This window comes from Macrotis lagotis, chromosome 2 (assembly GCF_037893015.1).
Source record: "Macrotis lagotis isolate mMagLag1 chromosome 2, bilby.v1.9.chrom.fasta, whole genome shotgun sequence".
Lineage (NCBI taxonomy): Eukaryota > Metazoa > Chordata > Mammalia > Peramelemorphia > Peramelidae > Macrotis > Macrotis lagotis.
The window spans coordinates 205,358,493-205,372,118 of record NC_133659.1 but is presented as its reverse complement, the minus strand read 5'-3'; the positions used below and the strand labels follow the sequence as shown (position 1 = coordinate 205,372,118).

The 13,626-nt window shown below is 43.2% G+C and overlaps 1 protein-coding gene across 3 annotated transcripts; it reads left to right on the top strand.

Annotated features, from left to right (window-relative positions):
* Window positions 1–1,720: 1,720 nt before the first annotated feature.
* RAB37 (RAB37, member RAS oncogene family) lies at window positions 1,721–13,247 on the top strand. 3 transcript variants are annotated; one of them, XM_074224636.1, is made up of 9 exons: window positions 1,721–2,041; window positions 4,771–4,881; window positions 6,183–6,224; window positions 6,865–6,931; window positions 7,014–7,066; window positions 8,268–8,333; window positions 9,805–9,861; window positions 9,952–10,028; window positions 10,225–13,245. In XM_074224636.1, exons 1-9 carry the CDS (start codon window positions 1,949–1,951, stop codon window positions 10,331–10,333), a joined length of 675 nt encoding a protein of 224 aa, XP_074080737.1. In that variant the 5' UTR covers window positions 1,721–1,948; the 3' UTR covers window positions 10,334–13,245. The 3 variants fall into 3 exon arrangements, with proteins under 3 accessions (XP_074080737.1, XP_074080739.1, XP_074080738.1); XM_074224638.1 differs by lacking the exon at window positions 4,771–4,881; XM_074224637.1 differs by lacking the exons at window positions 1,721–2,041; window positions 4,771–4,881 and adding an exon at window positions 4,917–5,945 and having other exon boundaries at window positions 10,225–13,247.
* The last annotated feature ends 379 nt before the right edge of the window (window positions 13,248–13,626 follow it).

The window sequence follows — 13,626 nt, the reverse complement described above, 5'->3', positions numbered from 1 at the left end:
TCCCATTCCCTTTCTCAAACACACACACACACACACACACACACAGAGAGAGAGAGAGAGAGAGAGAGAGAGAGAGAGAGAGAGAGAGAGAGAAGGGTTCTCATTCCTCTCTTCAGATATTACCAAGATGATCAAGATATTTGTCCTTAAATAATTCTTGCTTCAGTGGAAATGATGGTCTAGAGGCAGCACTATATAATGCAAGCCTACAAATGGAGACCCAGCATTCTCAAACAGTTGCTTGTTTGTCATGTTTCTGAGACAAATCAGTTCAACGAGACCTTGGAGGAACTTATTGTTTGTTTTTTTGTCCTTCGAAAATAGAAAAAAGAGGTAAAGAGCTAACAGGTGGAGAATGCCAATGAATTGGATCTTGGAGCCAGTTCAGCCTAGCCCCATCTCACTGCAGTCATCCTAGTTCCTCTAGGACTCAAGGTTACTATTACTATTGGTGAAACTGCCCCCAGGGTCCTCTCAAACTTCTTGGTCAGTTTTGTTTGCTCTGCCGGGCAAATGAAACCCTGGTTAGGGAACCTCAGCATAAAATCTGGAAATGACGAAGAGCCTCAGAAGCTATCTTTTTTTGTTCAGTCATTTTTCAGTAGAGTCTGATTCTCGGGGATACAGTAGGGTTTGTTTGGGGTTTTTTTTATTCAGTTTTGTTTGCTTTTTTTCTTTTTTCTTTTTTTTTTCTTTTTGGCAGAGGCACTGACTGGAGTGGTTTGCTATTTCTTCTCTAGCTCATTTTACAGATGAGGGGCCGAGGTAAACAGGGGTAAGTGACCTGCGTAGGGTCACATAGCTAATAAGTGTCTTGAGTCCAGCACTGAACTCAGGAAGATGACTGCGGCCCCCATCCCAACCCCTCCCCGACATGCTCTATCCAGGATGTTCTGGTTTAACCCAGAACTTAATAGGACTTTTCTGTACACCAATGGTGGTCCTTATTCAGGCTACCTGAAGATCTCTAGTGATAAGGAATCTACCTCTAGTCAAGCAGAATTTCTTAACCTGGTATGAACTTTTTTTTAAATAACTATTTCAATAGTATTCATTTCCTAATTCTTTCTATATTCTTTATGTATATATTTTTAAAAATTCTTCTGAGAAGGGAACCGTAGGCTTCACTAAAGGTCTGCGATACAATAGAAAATAAAATAGTAAAGAATCTCTGCTCTAGCGAAATGTGACTTTTTGGGAGAGCTGACCTTGGAGCAGAATGAGGGTGGGCGGGCAGCAGGCGAGGCGTGATGGCTGACTTCGGAATTGCTTCTGAATGCAGCTCGTGTATAAGAGTAACAGAAAGGTGGTAAAGAAAAATATAAATAAATAAACAGAACAACCTGAGAGCAAGTCTGACAGCAGGCGCTGCGGGAGGAGTGACAGTGTGGAGCCCAGCTCTTGCCAGGGCCCGGCCTGCCCTGGACAGCGCTCTGGCGCCACCTGTTAGCCCTTTACCCCGTGGCAGCAAAGAGGAACTGGAGTCAGTCAGTAGACGTGTAAAAGTAAACATTTGGCTGGAAATGATGAAGTCTTTAACGTCATTCTTCCTTCGAGGGCTTGTTTCCTAGCCTCCTTGGCTTGTGTCTTGATGGAGCGCTCACGGGCTTTGAGACTTGGCTCAGTTGTTCTGAGACCCAAGATTAGCCATACACCCCTCCGAACTCCCACTCCAGCTAGTCCCTTCAGCCCCACCCTGCCTCCTCTAGTCCCTCCCCTCTGGGGGAATGGACGAAGAATCGGGGAGCTGCCCCGGGGAAGCGGGGGATAGGGGGTGGCTGACCCAGACGAGAGCTGTCTTGCCCACTTGGGGCCAGCCCCAGAGGGGAGTAGTAGGTCTTGGCATAGTCTGGCTGGGGGTGGCAGAAGAGAGCAAGTGGAGCGTCATTTGGGGTAGAGCGGGTTTTCTCCGAGGGTGTCTGTCTGGGGTAACCTCTCAACCAGAGACATGAAGAGCCCCTTTGACAGTCCTGTTACCCAGAGTAGCGGCGCCCCGCAGCGCTTCTCGCCCAGCAGTCCAAGCTATGATCTCGCAGGCAAGGTAGGTGTGCCCTGCGAACTCTCACTGCCAGAATCTCAGGGCCAAGGGTCTGCCCCCTTCCCTAAGTCTTCCTCCCTCCCTCCCTCTTGCTCTCTCCCACCTGAATTGAGCCAATCCGAGTTCAGTTCCTAGCCCCATCTCACTCCAGCCATCCTAGTTCCTCTAGGACTTGAGGTTACTATTACTATTGGTGAAACTGCCCCCCAGGGTCCTCTCAAACTTCTTGGTCAGTTTTATTGGCTCTGCCGGGCAAACGAATGTGATGGCAAGGGAAACCCTGGTTCGGAATCTCCTTCCCACCCTTCACTCCCAATTCTTTGACCCTGCTAAATTCCAGTGGACCTAGCTCTCCTTAAAAAAAACCCCAGAGATCAAGAGTATCTCTAGTGGGAACCTCATCCCTAGGAAGTCCCAAAAGCGATAAACCCAGTTCGAAGGAGTAGAGGATTATAGGGGTGTGGGAAGACGACTTGTAAGGAGGTGATTTGCTCCTAGGACATAGGGGTTACCCAGTAAATGGGATCCGGATTTGGCGGGAGGGAGGAAAGACCTTCAAGATTATTTAGTATGACTCATTTTACAATCTAGGAAACCGATCTGGTGAAGAAATAATGTGCTGCATCTCAGTACAAGGATCACTGGCCAGTTTCTGATCCTTAGGTGTTCTGTCTCAAAATCCAGTTGCTCAGATCCACCACATTCATCCTTTCCCAAGAATTTCTTCAGTTAAAAATATAAACATATTTCTTCAGTTAAAAATAGTCAAGTGGTATGCTTTTCCCTTTTGTCATCGGTTCTTGAGCCTTTTCCTCTTCCTGTCTCCAGTTCACCATAATAGACTTCAAGAAATATCCCTGGGTTAGTTAAGAGTCACTCTTTTTCTCCAGAGAAATCAACCCTGTCTGGCAAAAGTCCAGTTATGCCTAGGTACTCTGAAAAAAGTGATGGAAATGTAAATTCTTCAGATTTTTTTCTTAAATTCCAGTAATCTGCCTAGTACTTTGCTGATTGCTAGGGAAATAAAAGAAATAGCCCATGCCCTAGATGAACTTGCATGCTACTGGGAGAGACAAAATGTACATATATAATATGTAGGTAGTGTATAGAAAAAATATGAAACAAATCCCAGATAATTATGGAGGGAGAGCTGTAGGATGAAGAGAGGGAGGAGAATCAGGAAAAGTTTATTGTAGGAGATGGGATTTGAACTGAATGATTCTAAGACATTCCTAAGTCTTTGGAACAGGCACTACAAAGGCAGTGGGTGGAGTGTATGGAACAAGAAAATAATTTTACTGATCTTTAATGATTTTTAATATATATATATATATATATATATATATATATATATATATATAGGCATTGCTATTTCTGTGTGATCTTGGAAAAGAACCCTGCCTCTCTCCAAGGAAACCTGCCTTGATTTTCATATGACTATTCAAGAGCACTCCATCAGAAAACATTCATCAGAAGCAGAAGTATACGAGTCTTGAGGTCGTGGTTTGCACTGTTCAGAACAAATGTATTCCTTCTGAATACTCTGGAGAGAATACTTCCCAATTCCCAAAGCCCCAGTGCCTATTGTTGTGGTGGGAAATGGCTTCCCAGTGACTCACATACTAGGGACTTAATATATGTCTGTTGAATCAAAAACTGAATTGAATTAAAGAAGGGGAGGAGAAATGCTAATGATCGATGTCCTCAGAGTTAAGGGAGCCCCAGTAACGAAGTGTTGATAACAGAGCATAGGTCCCTAGTTCACCTGTTTGCTTAGAAGGCGGAGGTTCTGGGTGACATGTTTATGTTTGTTTGTTTTTAGTGAGATTTGACTGACTGAGAGTGAAACTAGCATGACATATAAAATTCACAGGCAGCTACAACTCCTCCCTCCCCATAACTGGAGTAAGGGATTCCAGAAGCCTGAGATTCCAGGGATAGATATTAGGAAGCATGTACGTACCCTTATTATCTACCCTTTCCACCCCAGAGGTTAACTGCTCAACTAGATTGTTAACCAATTCCTCTCTACCATCTTGTAGATACAGCATTTTGCCCTGGAAAAGACCTTAGCAAGTATTTAATCTAGTGTCCTCATTTTCCAGATGAGGAAATGTGCCCCTCAGAAGTCATCCATCTTGCCCAAAGTGCCTCAATTATTCATTCAGTTTCAGAGCCAATACCAGAACCCAGGTTCAGAATACTTCCCACCATACCATGTTTTGTGTGTCCTCCCCACTCATCCTTAATCCAGGAAGTAGAGTTCAGGGCAGATTGGAAGGAATGGATATGGTAAATGACTATCTCCCAGATACTGATTAGAAAGGTATGTGGGGTGAGGCTGAGTAGAAGCCAACAAGGTTTCTTCTCCCACAAGAATCTTTACTACTATGTTTCTGGTCATCCAGGCTTTGTTTGAAGACTTTCAATGAAGGAGAATTCTTTCCCCTTTGCCAATTCTAATTATTAGGAAGTTTTTCATGAAATCAAGACTAAATTTGCCTTTCCCCCTCTGATTTATGTCCACTGTACCTCATTCTGCTTTCTGGAATGTAGCTTTCTGGTGTTCTCTGTATTCCTCAGCCTCATACTGCAAACTTCCTCAGTCAATCAACAATAAACTTATAGGCACCTACTACTTGCAGGCACCTGCTGGTACATTGCCTCCCCTTTATGTGCCAGCTCTTTTGTCCTGCCTAACCCCATTAACCCAAATCTGCCTCATCTCCTAGGTAATGCTGTTGGGAGACTCAGGCGTTGGGAAAACCTGTTTCCTGATCCATTTCAAAGACGGGGCTTTCCTATCCAAGACCTTCATAGCCACTGTCGGCATAGACTTCCGGGTGAGGTGGCTGGGGGCTCCTCCAAACAGGTGGGGCCTTGGGGCTATACAGCTCATGGCCAGTAGGGTCATCAACCTTCCTTTCATCTGTGTCTATTGAGGGTTCACACAGAAAATCTCTGCATTCGAGTTCTAATGGTCTCTCTGCTTAATGGACTCTTGAGAACTACACAAACTCTCCATTTTGTCCCAGCCAGGGAAATCTGGAAATAAGGAGCTAATATTTATCTGGTAGAGATAGCAAGGAGAAGATTGATTCTTTCCTTCTCCCTTTGGTTGGAATGTCATTTTCTTTGCTTTATCTCTGGAGAGAATGCTTCCTAATGTGCTCAACTAGTCAATTCTTTATGTAGTTCACAGTATACAAATTTTTGTTCTAGACTAAAGAACAGTCTCTTAGACCATAGACCTTGGAGTCTGATAGGATTATACAATGTGAGAAAATTGACACTACATGATCCATAATTTCTCTGCCTTTCTCCTTCTTTGGAAAAGGATCTAAGGGAATTTTTAAGAGTTCTCCTTTTGGTTCAGCCATCTTGCCATTAGTCTCAGGAGTGATTTATCCAAGCAGGACTGGGAGGAGTCAACATGAATGTTTGACCCAGCCCAGGGATAGGAGATGTTTGGACTTTTGGACTTAGACCTCAAACCATTCTGTTAAGTAAGCCTAAAGAAGAGCCTAATCAGGAGGAAGGGAAGAATTGGAGGTCTTCAATCCTGGGAAATGAGATGAGTTGGAGAAAGATAACAGCCTCAATGCAGGGGCTGTGTCCAACTCCTCCTTAATTAGACACCTGTCTCAGATGCTAAGCTAGCCCAGTCATCAAGTGGCAGTTCCACATCAAAGTTCACAGGCAGGATCTGGGGGACCATGACTCTAGGAGACAGTCATAGTGATATCAAAAACATTTACTAAGCTACTACTATATGCAAGGCACTGTGTCAAAAATGAATATTTTTCTGGGGAGTCGTGGATATTCATTCTCATCAAGAATTAGAACTCCCCTTTTAAACTACACTAAGCCTCAGCCCATACTCCACTATCCCAATCCCAAAGAACAGGTGAGAGGAGATTAGGAAAAAAAAATATGACTGGGATAGAGATAGTTATGAGCCAGATCTAACCTTTCTATTCTTGGGGCCAGCATGGGTGGGTTTGACCAGAAGTGATAATAGATCTTTTCAGATCTCCAAGCTCCCTGGAAGGGGTCAGGGTATGAGATTCTTCTAAGGATGGTATACTAAAAGATGAGGAACTTCCCGGTTTCCCTACACTTTTATTGTATATTTCTTTTCTAGAATAAAGTGGTGACTGTGGATGGCATGAAAGTGAAACTGCAGGTAAGATGAGGGATTGGGTTTGGGGGATGGAGAGAGGGGGATGATCAGGGTGCCTGTGCTGATAGGACTTAGCCACAGAGGCTTGTGAAGCGCTGTGGTTATGTTCTGTTTGGGGTAACTTCCTGTGGGGCCCTAGAGAGGGAGGAAGTTGCTCTTGTCTAGAGAAATAACAGTTTTCAAACTCCCTGGCTTCTATTTTGGTTTTCTCTCAATTTAAGGTTTCTCTTTCTATCCCTGTCAAGGGATAGACTTTTGATAGACAAGACTTTTGAACAAATATTTTAGAAGCTTCCCAAGTCCAGTTCTTTTTCACTTCAGAAGTGACTTCTTCCAGTGAGTACTGAGGGAACATTTTATGCTTATTCACTATTTGAGGTTAGGGTGAAATGATCTCCTGGGAAAGAGACTGAAAAAATTCCAGGAGATCAAATTATTAGGTTCAAGGACTCTGGAGCAGAACTTTTCTCCTCACTGGAAAGAAGAGGATCCCTACTGGACTGCTATAGACATATGCTCTTCGTATTCATCTTGCATTGGGGGCACAGTAACACTTTCCTTTATCTCATTTCAAAGGGTTTTCTTTTTCCTAGAGGGGTTGGTTCTCCTCTTTGTTTTTTACTGATTTTCTGTCTCCTCTTAGATTTGGGACACAGCAGGACAGGAACGATTCCGAAGTGTCACCCATGCCTATTACCGAGATGCCCAGGGTATGTCTCTTGACCCTCTCCCTAGAGCCTCCACCAATAGCGGAGCCCCCAAATTCCTACTGTGCTTTTTCTCCCCTTCTAGCCCTGCTCCTGCTTTATGACATCACCAACAAATCTTCCTTCGACAATATCCGGGTAGGTCCCTCCCTTTCTGTAGCTCCCCCAGATAGTAGCCAAGGCCAGGACTCCCTCCCCACTAGTACTCCCTGACCTAAGGGCAAAATTGCTATCTAAAAGCACCTGAGCTGATGAGTCAGAAACAGATCATTGCCCTTTTGCATTTTATTAGCAAATAAACTGAAGTCTTTAAGAAGCCTTCAGTCTCTGTTGGGCCCAGTAAACCACCTGAACAACACTGAACATAGCTCTGTGGGTTATTTACATACACATTTCAAATAAAGGTGCACAGAAATAACTTCAAGCTTCCCCTGAGTTACTTACCAGCTAAGGACTGGGACTTCTATCACCAGTCATAGCAGTCTTTATACAGGTTAAGTTTGGATAGTTGTGTATGTAATCTGATTGGGTGGGGAATAAACAGAAGGCAAGAAGAAAGATTAGACCTCTCAAAGGACCAAACCCAAAATGCCACTGATTACCATAGTTCTTTGAAATTCTCACCACATTTTATTGTAAGAATTTCAAAGAGTTATAGTTTAGGTATTTAGGGAAGAAAGGCATTTGAGTTGGACCTTAAAAAAAAGATTCTGGAACAAAGAACTAAGAGTAGTATGAGGTTCCCTCCAAGGTTCTATTCCTGCTTCTCTGCAACACTTGAGATATCTTGCATATACATTTATACATATACACAATGACAAACATATATATATATATATATATGTATATGTGTATATGTGTGATATATTTTCATATATATCTATACACATACACACATACACAGTTATACATGTATAGATTTACAAAAAACATTCCACTGGCACAATGCCTGGAACAGGATAAGCTTATTATATATTATGATATAATAATAAAAACCTTGTTAATTAAGGGATTGATGAGTTTGGGTGGGGGAGAAATAGGAAGGCTGAGATACAGGAGATAGATAAACTTATTTTCTCTTAGTTGAATTTAAGAACTATTTTGTTTGTTTCTTTGTATCTCCACAGAGTAGATACTTAGTTAATGATTATTAATTTGAATTGACAGTGACCCATGAAATGAGTCATTTCAGAGGAAGTAATTGATGGGAAGTGATGGCAGAATTGTAAAAGGGTAGAGCATTGATTGGGGTAGATGGGGATCTTCTCAAGTAGGAAGTCCTGTTATCCAATCAGGTCCCTTTTTTCCCCCAACTCATTCATCCCACCCTCTCCTATAGGCCTGGCTAACTGAGATTCATGAGTATGCCCAAAAGGATGTGGTGATCATGTTGCTAGGCAACAAGGTATGTATTGTTCGTGGGTTGTTTACCTCACTAAGGTAACTCTCCACCCTCCTTCAGTGTCAAAGACTAACTATTCTATTCTTTTAAACTTTTATTCAAATCTTTCTATTTTATATTACCTATATCATATAGCCCTCTTCTCTCTCCCTGAGTTACAAAAGCATAAAATAAGACAATAATACTAGCTAGTATTTCTAAAAAAAGAAGTATTTTACAATATAGCCACCCAATTTTTGACAAAGAAGAAGAATAGAGGTGTCTTCTCTTTTTTTTTTCCAAAAGGCTTCATATGGCATAATGGATAGAGCCTTGAGTACTGAGTTAGGAAAAACCAAGTTCAAATTCTATCTCAGACCCTAAATGACCAAGGGCAAGCCATCTAACCTTTTTCAGTTTAATTTCTCTCATCTCTAAAATGTGGGGGTGGGAGTTGGGGAGAAAGTTTGGTCAATACTTTAACAGCATTCAGTTTTGTTTTTGATTTATCAAAATAAGTCACTGAATGTATTTTTCCCCAGTATATTTTTATTTCATTAAAAATTCTCAATTTGGAGTGGCTAGGTGGCATAGTGGATAAAGCACCGGCCCTGGAGTCAGGAGTACCTGGGTTCAAATCTGACCTCAGACACTTAATAATTACCTAGCTGTGTGGCCTTGGGCAATCCATTTAACCCCATTGCCTTGAAAAATCTAAAAAAGAAATTTCTCAATTTCATGTAAAAATTTTTGACATTCTTTTTTTAAATTTTGAGTTACACATTCTCTCCCTCTCTTCCCTTACCTCCTCTTTTATTTAAAAACAAATGAGAGCATAGGAAATGTGTGTATGTGGAGAAGGAAGGAAGCATTTCTGGTTCTTGTCTTCCATGTATTCCCACATTTGCTCACCTCAGGGTTCAAACCTTTCTGACTAGCAGATTTCAGAAAGGATATGGGAGATGGTCTTTTCTGTCCAGATAGGACAGGAATATGGTGTGCCTTTCATGGAAACCAGTGCTTAAGATGGACATGAATGTGGAGTTAACCTTTTTTGGCTATTGCCAGATCAGTCCAAGGGGAGTCCATGGGGAAATGTGCCCGAGATGGAATCATCAGTATGTTCATGTCCTTTCCATAGTGCAGTTTGGTTTGAGGGCTGGGATTAGGAACAATTGACTCATCCCCTTCTGGGGGATGGGACCCGACCCTATTAGCCATTCAGTGTCCCGGGATGATATCTCTGAGATCTAGGAATCTTCAGTCACCAAATCCAAGTCAAATGAAAGCCTCAGCCATATCTTCCCAGTACCCACATCGAACCCCATCTCCTTTGGCATTGTCTAGAGTCACTCAACTGTTCTTGAGTCCCACAGGCCACCAGCAGAGGGCAGGCAGGACCCATGCTCTGGGAAGGGAAAGGCTTGGGCTCTGGCAGGAAAGGAGGGTAGAGAGAAGATCTCCCTCTCCAGAGTGATTGGTGTGGATTTTGCAGGCGGATGTGAGCAGAGAAAGGGTAGTCCGGTCAGAAGATGGAGAGACATTGGCCAGAGTAAGTGATTGTTCATGGGATACAGAGAGGGTTGAGGAAGGGACTGACCAGGGGAAAAATTGAATCCTGAGGCTACTTTTTACTTGACAGGAATATGGTGTGCCCTTCATGGAAACCAGTGCTAAGACAGGCATGAATGTGGAGTTAGCCTTTTTGGCTATTGCCAGGTCAGTCCATGGGTCAGGGAGGGGTCCTTTCTTGGGAAGGTGGGGTAGGGATGGGGGGAACTCAGAGGAAGAGTATCACCATCAGCATCCCCAGGAGTAAAGAAATGCCCCAGAATCCAAGGAACTCATTATTTCTGAGCATGGGGATGAGTGAGGATCTTTTGGGAACTGTGATTTCAATCCTGACCTCTTTCAGGGAGCTGAAGCATCGAGCTGGGCAGCAACAGGAAAATGAGCCCAGCTTCCAGATTCATGACTATGTGGAATCCCAGAAGAAACAGCCTAGCTGCTGTCCATTTGTGTGAGAGAAAAGGAGCAGAGGGAGGGAGCTGGAAAGAACCACTGGGCATAGTGCTGTTCCCATTTTCAGACTGAATTCTTTAAACATTTTGAGTACTCCACTGGGGGAATGAGTCCCCCAATTGAAAACAAGGCACAAAAGGCAGAAACATAAGGAATGCCAAAGACATAAGTTGCTTACACACACCATCCCATCACTACATTCCCCAGGAGGGACCTAGACTTCTGCATCAGACCTATGCCAGGTTTCTCGGCTCCCCTTCTCTCAAAAGGTATAGTTTCTGAGTCCCTGGAGAAGTATAGATCTTTTGAGGACCAAAGATACTTTTAAGTTACATTTTGTTTTAATGTCACAGTAATGAAAACTTTGGAAAATTGAAAACCTGGTTCCCTAGGAGAAATAGGCAAAAGCCAGGAGCTAATATCTCCCTATTGCCTTTCAGTTCAAGACCCCTCTGTCCAAACTTCTCTGGTAAAGCCCCCCAACAAAACTCCTGACTAGAAGGACAGTGGCTTTGTTCCAGTTCACCAGGAGATTCCAGAAAAGGGCAATTAGTGACCACCATGCCCCCCTCCCCTACTAGAGTTTAACCAATGGAGACTGGCAGCCTTTGTACTTTTTGCCTTGTTGGACTTCCCAGAGGTATAAGGACCATACTAACCACTCATTCACTGTGGTCTGACCTGAAGTATGATTCTCAAGCACCAAAAGTCAAATGAGTGAAAACCTAGTGAATTGGGTTTCAGCTTGTGTGTTTCTTTAAGAAAATGAAGAAGTAGCACAAATTTAGCCAGCGTTGTATACTGTCTTTCTCTAGATGCCTAGCTGAGAATAAAACAACTCATTTCTTTTCCCTCACTTGACCTTTTCCCCCAACCCTCCTTTCATCTGAAGCACTTGGGAAAAAGGGATTCTGGATTTCTTTAACATCTATTTCTGAGCTATCTTGTTGAAGAGCTTCAAGTTGCCAGAGTATATCCATGTTAGAGAGCTCCATCCTAGGCAAGGACTTCAGGATCAATGAGTAGTTGAGAGTCAAGGATTTTCTCTTCTTGACTCAAGGTTTTTGGTAAATATGCAACTTCAAAATACAGCTTTTCTTAGAGTATTTTAGCATTTCTCTTGGATGAGGAGGGGAAGTGAGGAAGTTCTCTCTCTCTCTCTCTCTTTTGAGGCAATTAGGTTTAAGTGACTTGCTCAGGATCTGAAGTGGAATTTGAACTCAGGTCCTTTTGACTCCAGGGCCAATGCTCTATCCATTGTACTACATAGCTGCTCCTCCTCCTCCTTTTTATCTCTTCCTTCCTTGGGGTTTGGGTACTAGCTAACCTTCACCCAGACTATCAATCTCCCTATCACAGTTAAGATTGTTCTAAGAAAAACTTCAGGGTTTTGATCCAGATAAATTAAGTGGAATGAAGCAAAGGGAGAGGACTGCCTCTCCCATTAACACCAGTCATAGTACATTTTCTAAGCATTGGGTTCTATAAAGATCAGATAGAGTTAGGTTCCATAAAGTCTAGATATGGTTTTCCTTCTTCTTTCTATTCATTCTGGCTTTAGGACCCACAGGAATGAGGATAGATCAATCGAGGCTCAGTTGAAAGGTGTTTTGTTTTATTTTCTGAATAAGTTACCTGTACAAAGCCAGATCTTCATGGTTAGGGCCTTGGGAGGGTACCCTACCCATTGGTTTCTCCTTTTCTTTCTTTTTTTTTGTTTTAGTTTTATTTACTTAAGGTAATGGGGTTAAGTGACTTGCCCAAGGTCACACAGCTAGGTAATTAAGTGTCTGAGGCTGAATTTGAACTCAAGTACTCCTGACTCCAGGGCCAGTGATCTATCCACTGCCCCAGTCTTACTGAAAGACAAGAAAGACTCTTTAGGGACAGGTACCACAAACAGGTATATGATCTGCCCCTTTACTTTCTTCTAGTTAGTCCTAAGTCCTCATACCAACCCCACTTTCTTGCTTTTTGTCCCTATTACAATCCAGGCCTAAACATGTGACAAATGGGGAAAGATGGGCATTGTAGTCTCAGTTAGGTTTTCAAGTCAGAGAACAAAAAACATGGCCTACAATAAAGCAGACCTTCCAGTTTGGCCTCCAAAAGGTGGCTCCAGGCTTCTTCTAGCACTAACAAGAAATCTCTAGAGTTACAGTCTTTTTTTTAGGTGCCCATTTGCATGAAAAGTGATGCTTCTTACTCTGGTTAATATTGGCATTTGTGTATTTTTCAGAATTAAACTGCAGTATTTTGGAGAGTATACCAAGTCCCACGAATTCCTTGAAGAGGGTTTGGTGGGAGGCAGGGGGCTCTACCTCTTCTTCCTGGGGGATACCAAGTTAACCTGGGTAGATTGCAAAGGAAAACCCACAGGCTCCCCACCTTTCTCCCTTGATTCCTGGAGGCCCTTACTGCTGATGAGGCCAAAGAATAAGAATTCACCCAAGTGAAGCATTCTTCAAAAAGTCCTAGCAACCTGACAACAGGATTAAAGATTTCCTAAGAGGAAAATGGGTAATATACCTAGAGGGAAAAGTGTGTTTTTGCCTCAGGACATTTTTCCCAGTGGAATGTGTTTTGGGAATGTTGTCTAACCTGGCTATAATCCAATGTGTTAGCTCTACTCTCAAATTCTATCACCTTGATCCTTAACAGGCCCCATCAGAATGAATCACCACCTCCTCCCCCACCCCACTTTCCCTAGTTAGATTAGACAAGAGATTCTTATCCCAGCCTAGCAATTTTCATTTTCCCTTCAAGAAAAACCACTTTATCCTTCTGGCTCTTCTTCCCTGGGAGAAGTAAGGGGAGGGGGTATAGCCCCCTTCCCCCTCACTGAGCAGAACTGGTAAACTTAAGCCTGGACTTTTGTATCAGCTTAATTATGGGATCCTGGGGACATAAATCTATTCAGGTTTCAAATTCTTTACTCATCTCCTGGGAGGAAGAGGTGGGTGGATGGGCTGGCTAGGTCGCGTCCCCTTGTTATTCAAGTTTTCTAAGATTTCTCTTTCCCTAGGAGGGGTGGCCTGCCTAGTCACAGCCCTAATCTCACAATCTGATACAGACTGCGCCCAAGTCCAAATCTGAGCGCCCTTTCCCTGGGGCTCTCAGTTCTTAAGCCAGATAGGGTTTGCCTTCCTCTTTCCACTCATCCTGGGTTCAGGATCCAGAAGGTCCCCTGGGAATGAAGGGATCGATGGGGGCTCGGTGGAAAGACCTGTGTGAAGCCGGGACTTCATGGTTCCTGCCTCCGCCTGCCTGCTGGGAGGCCGCAGTGAGCCCTTAG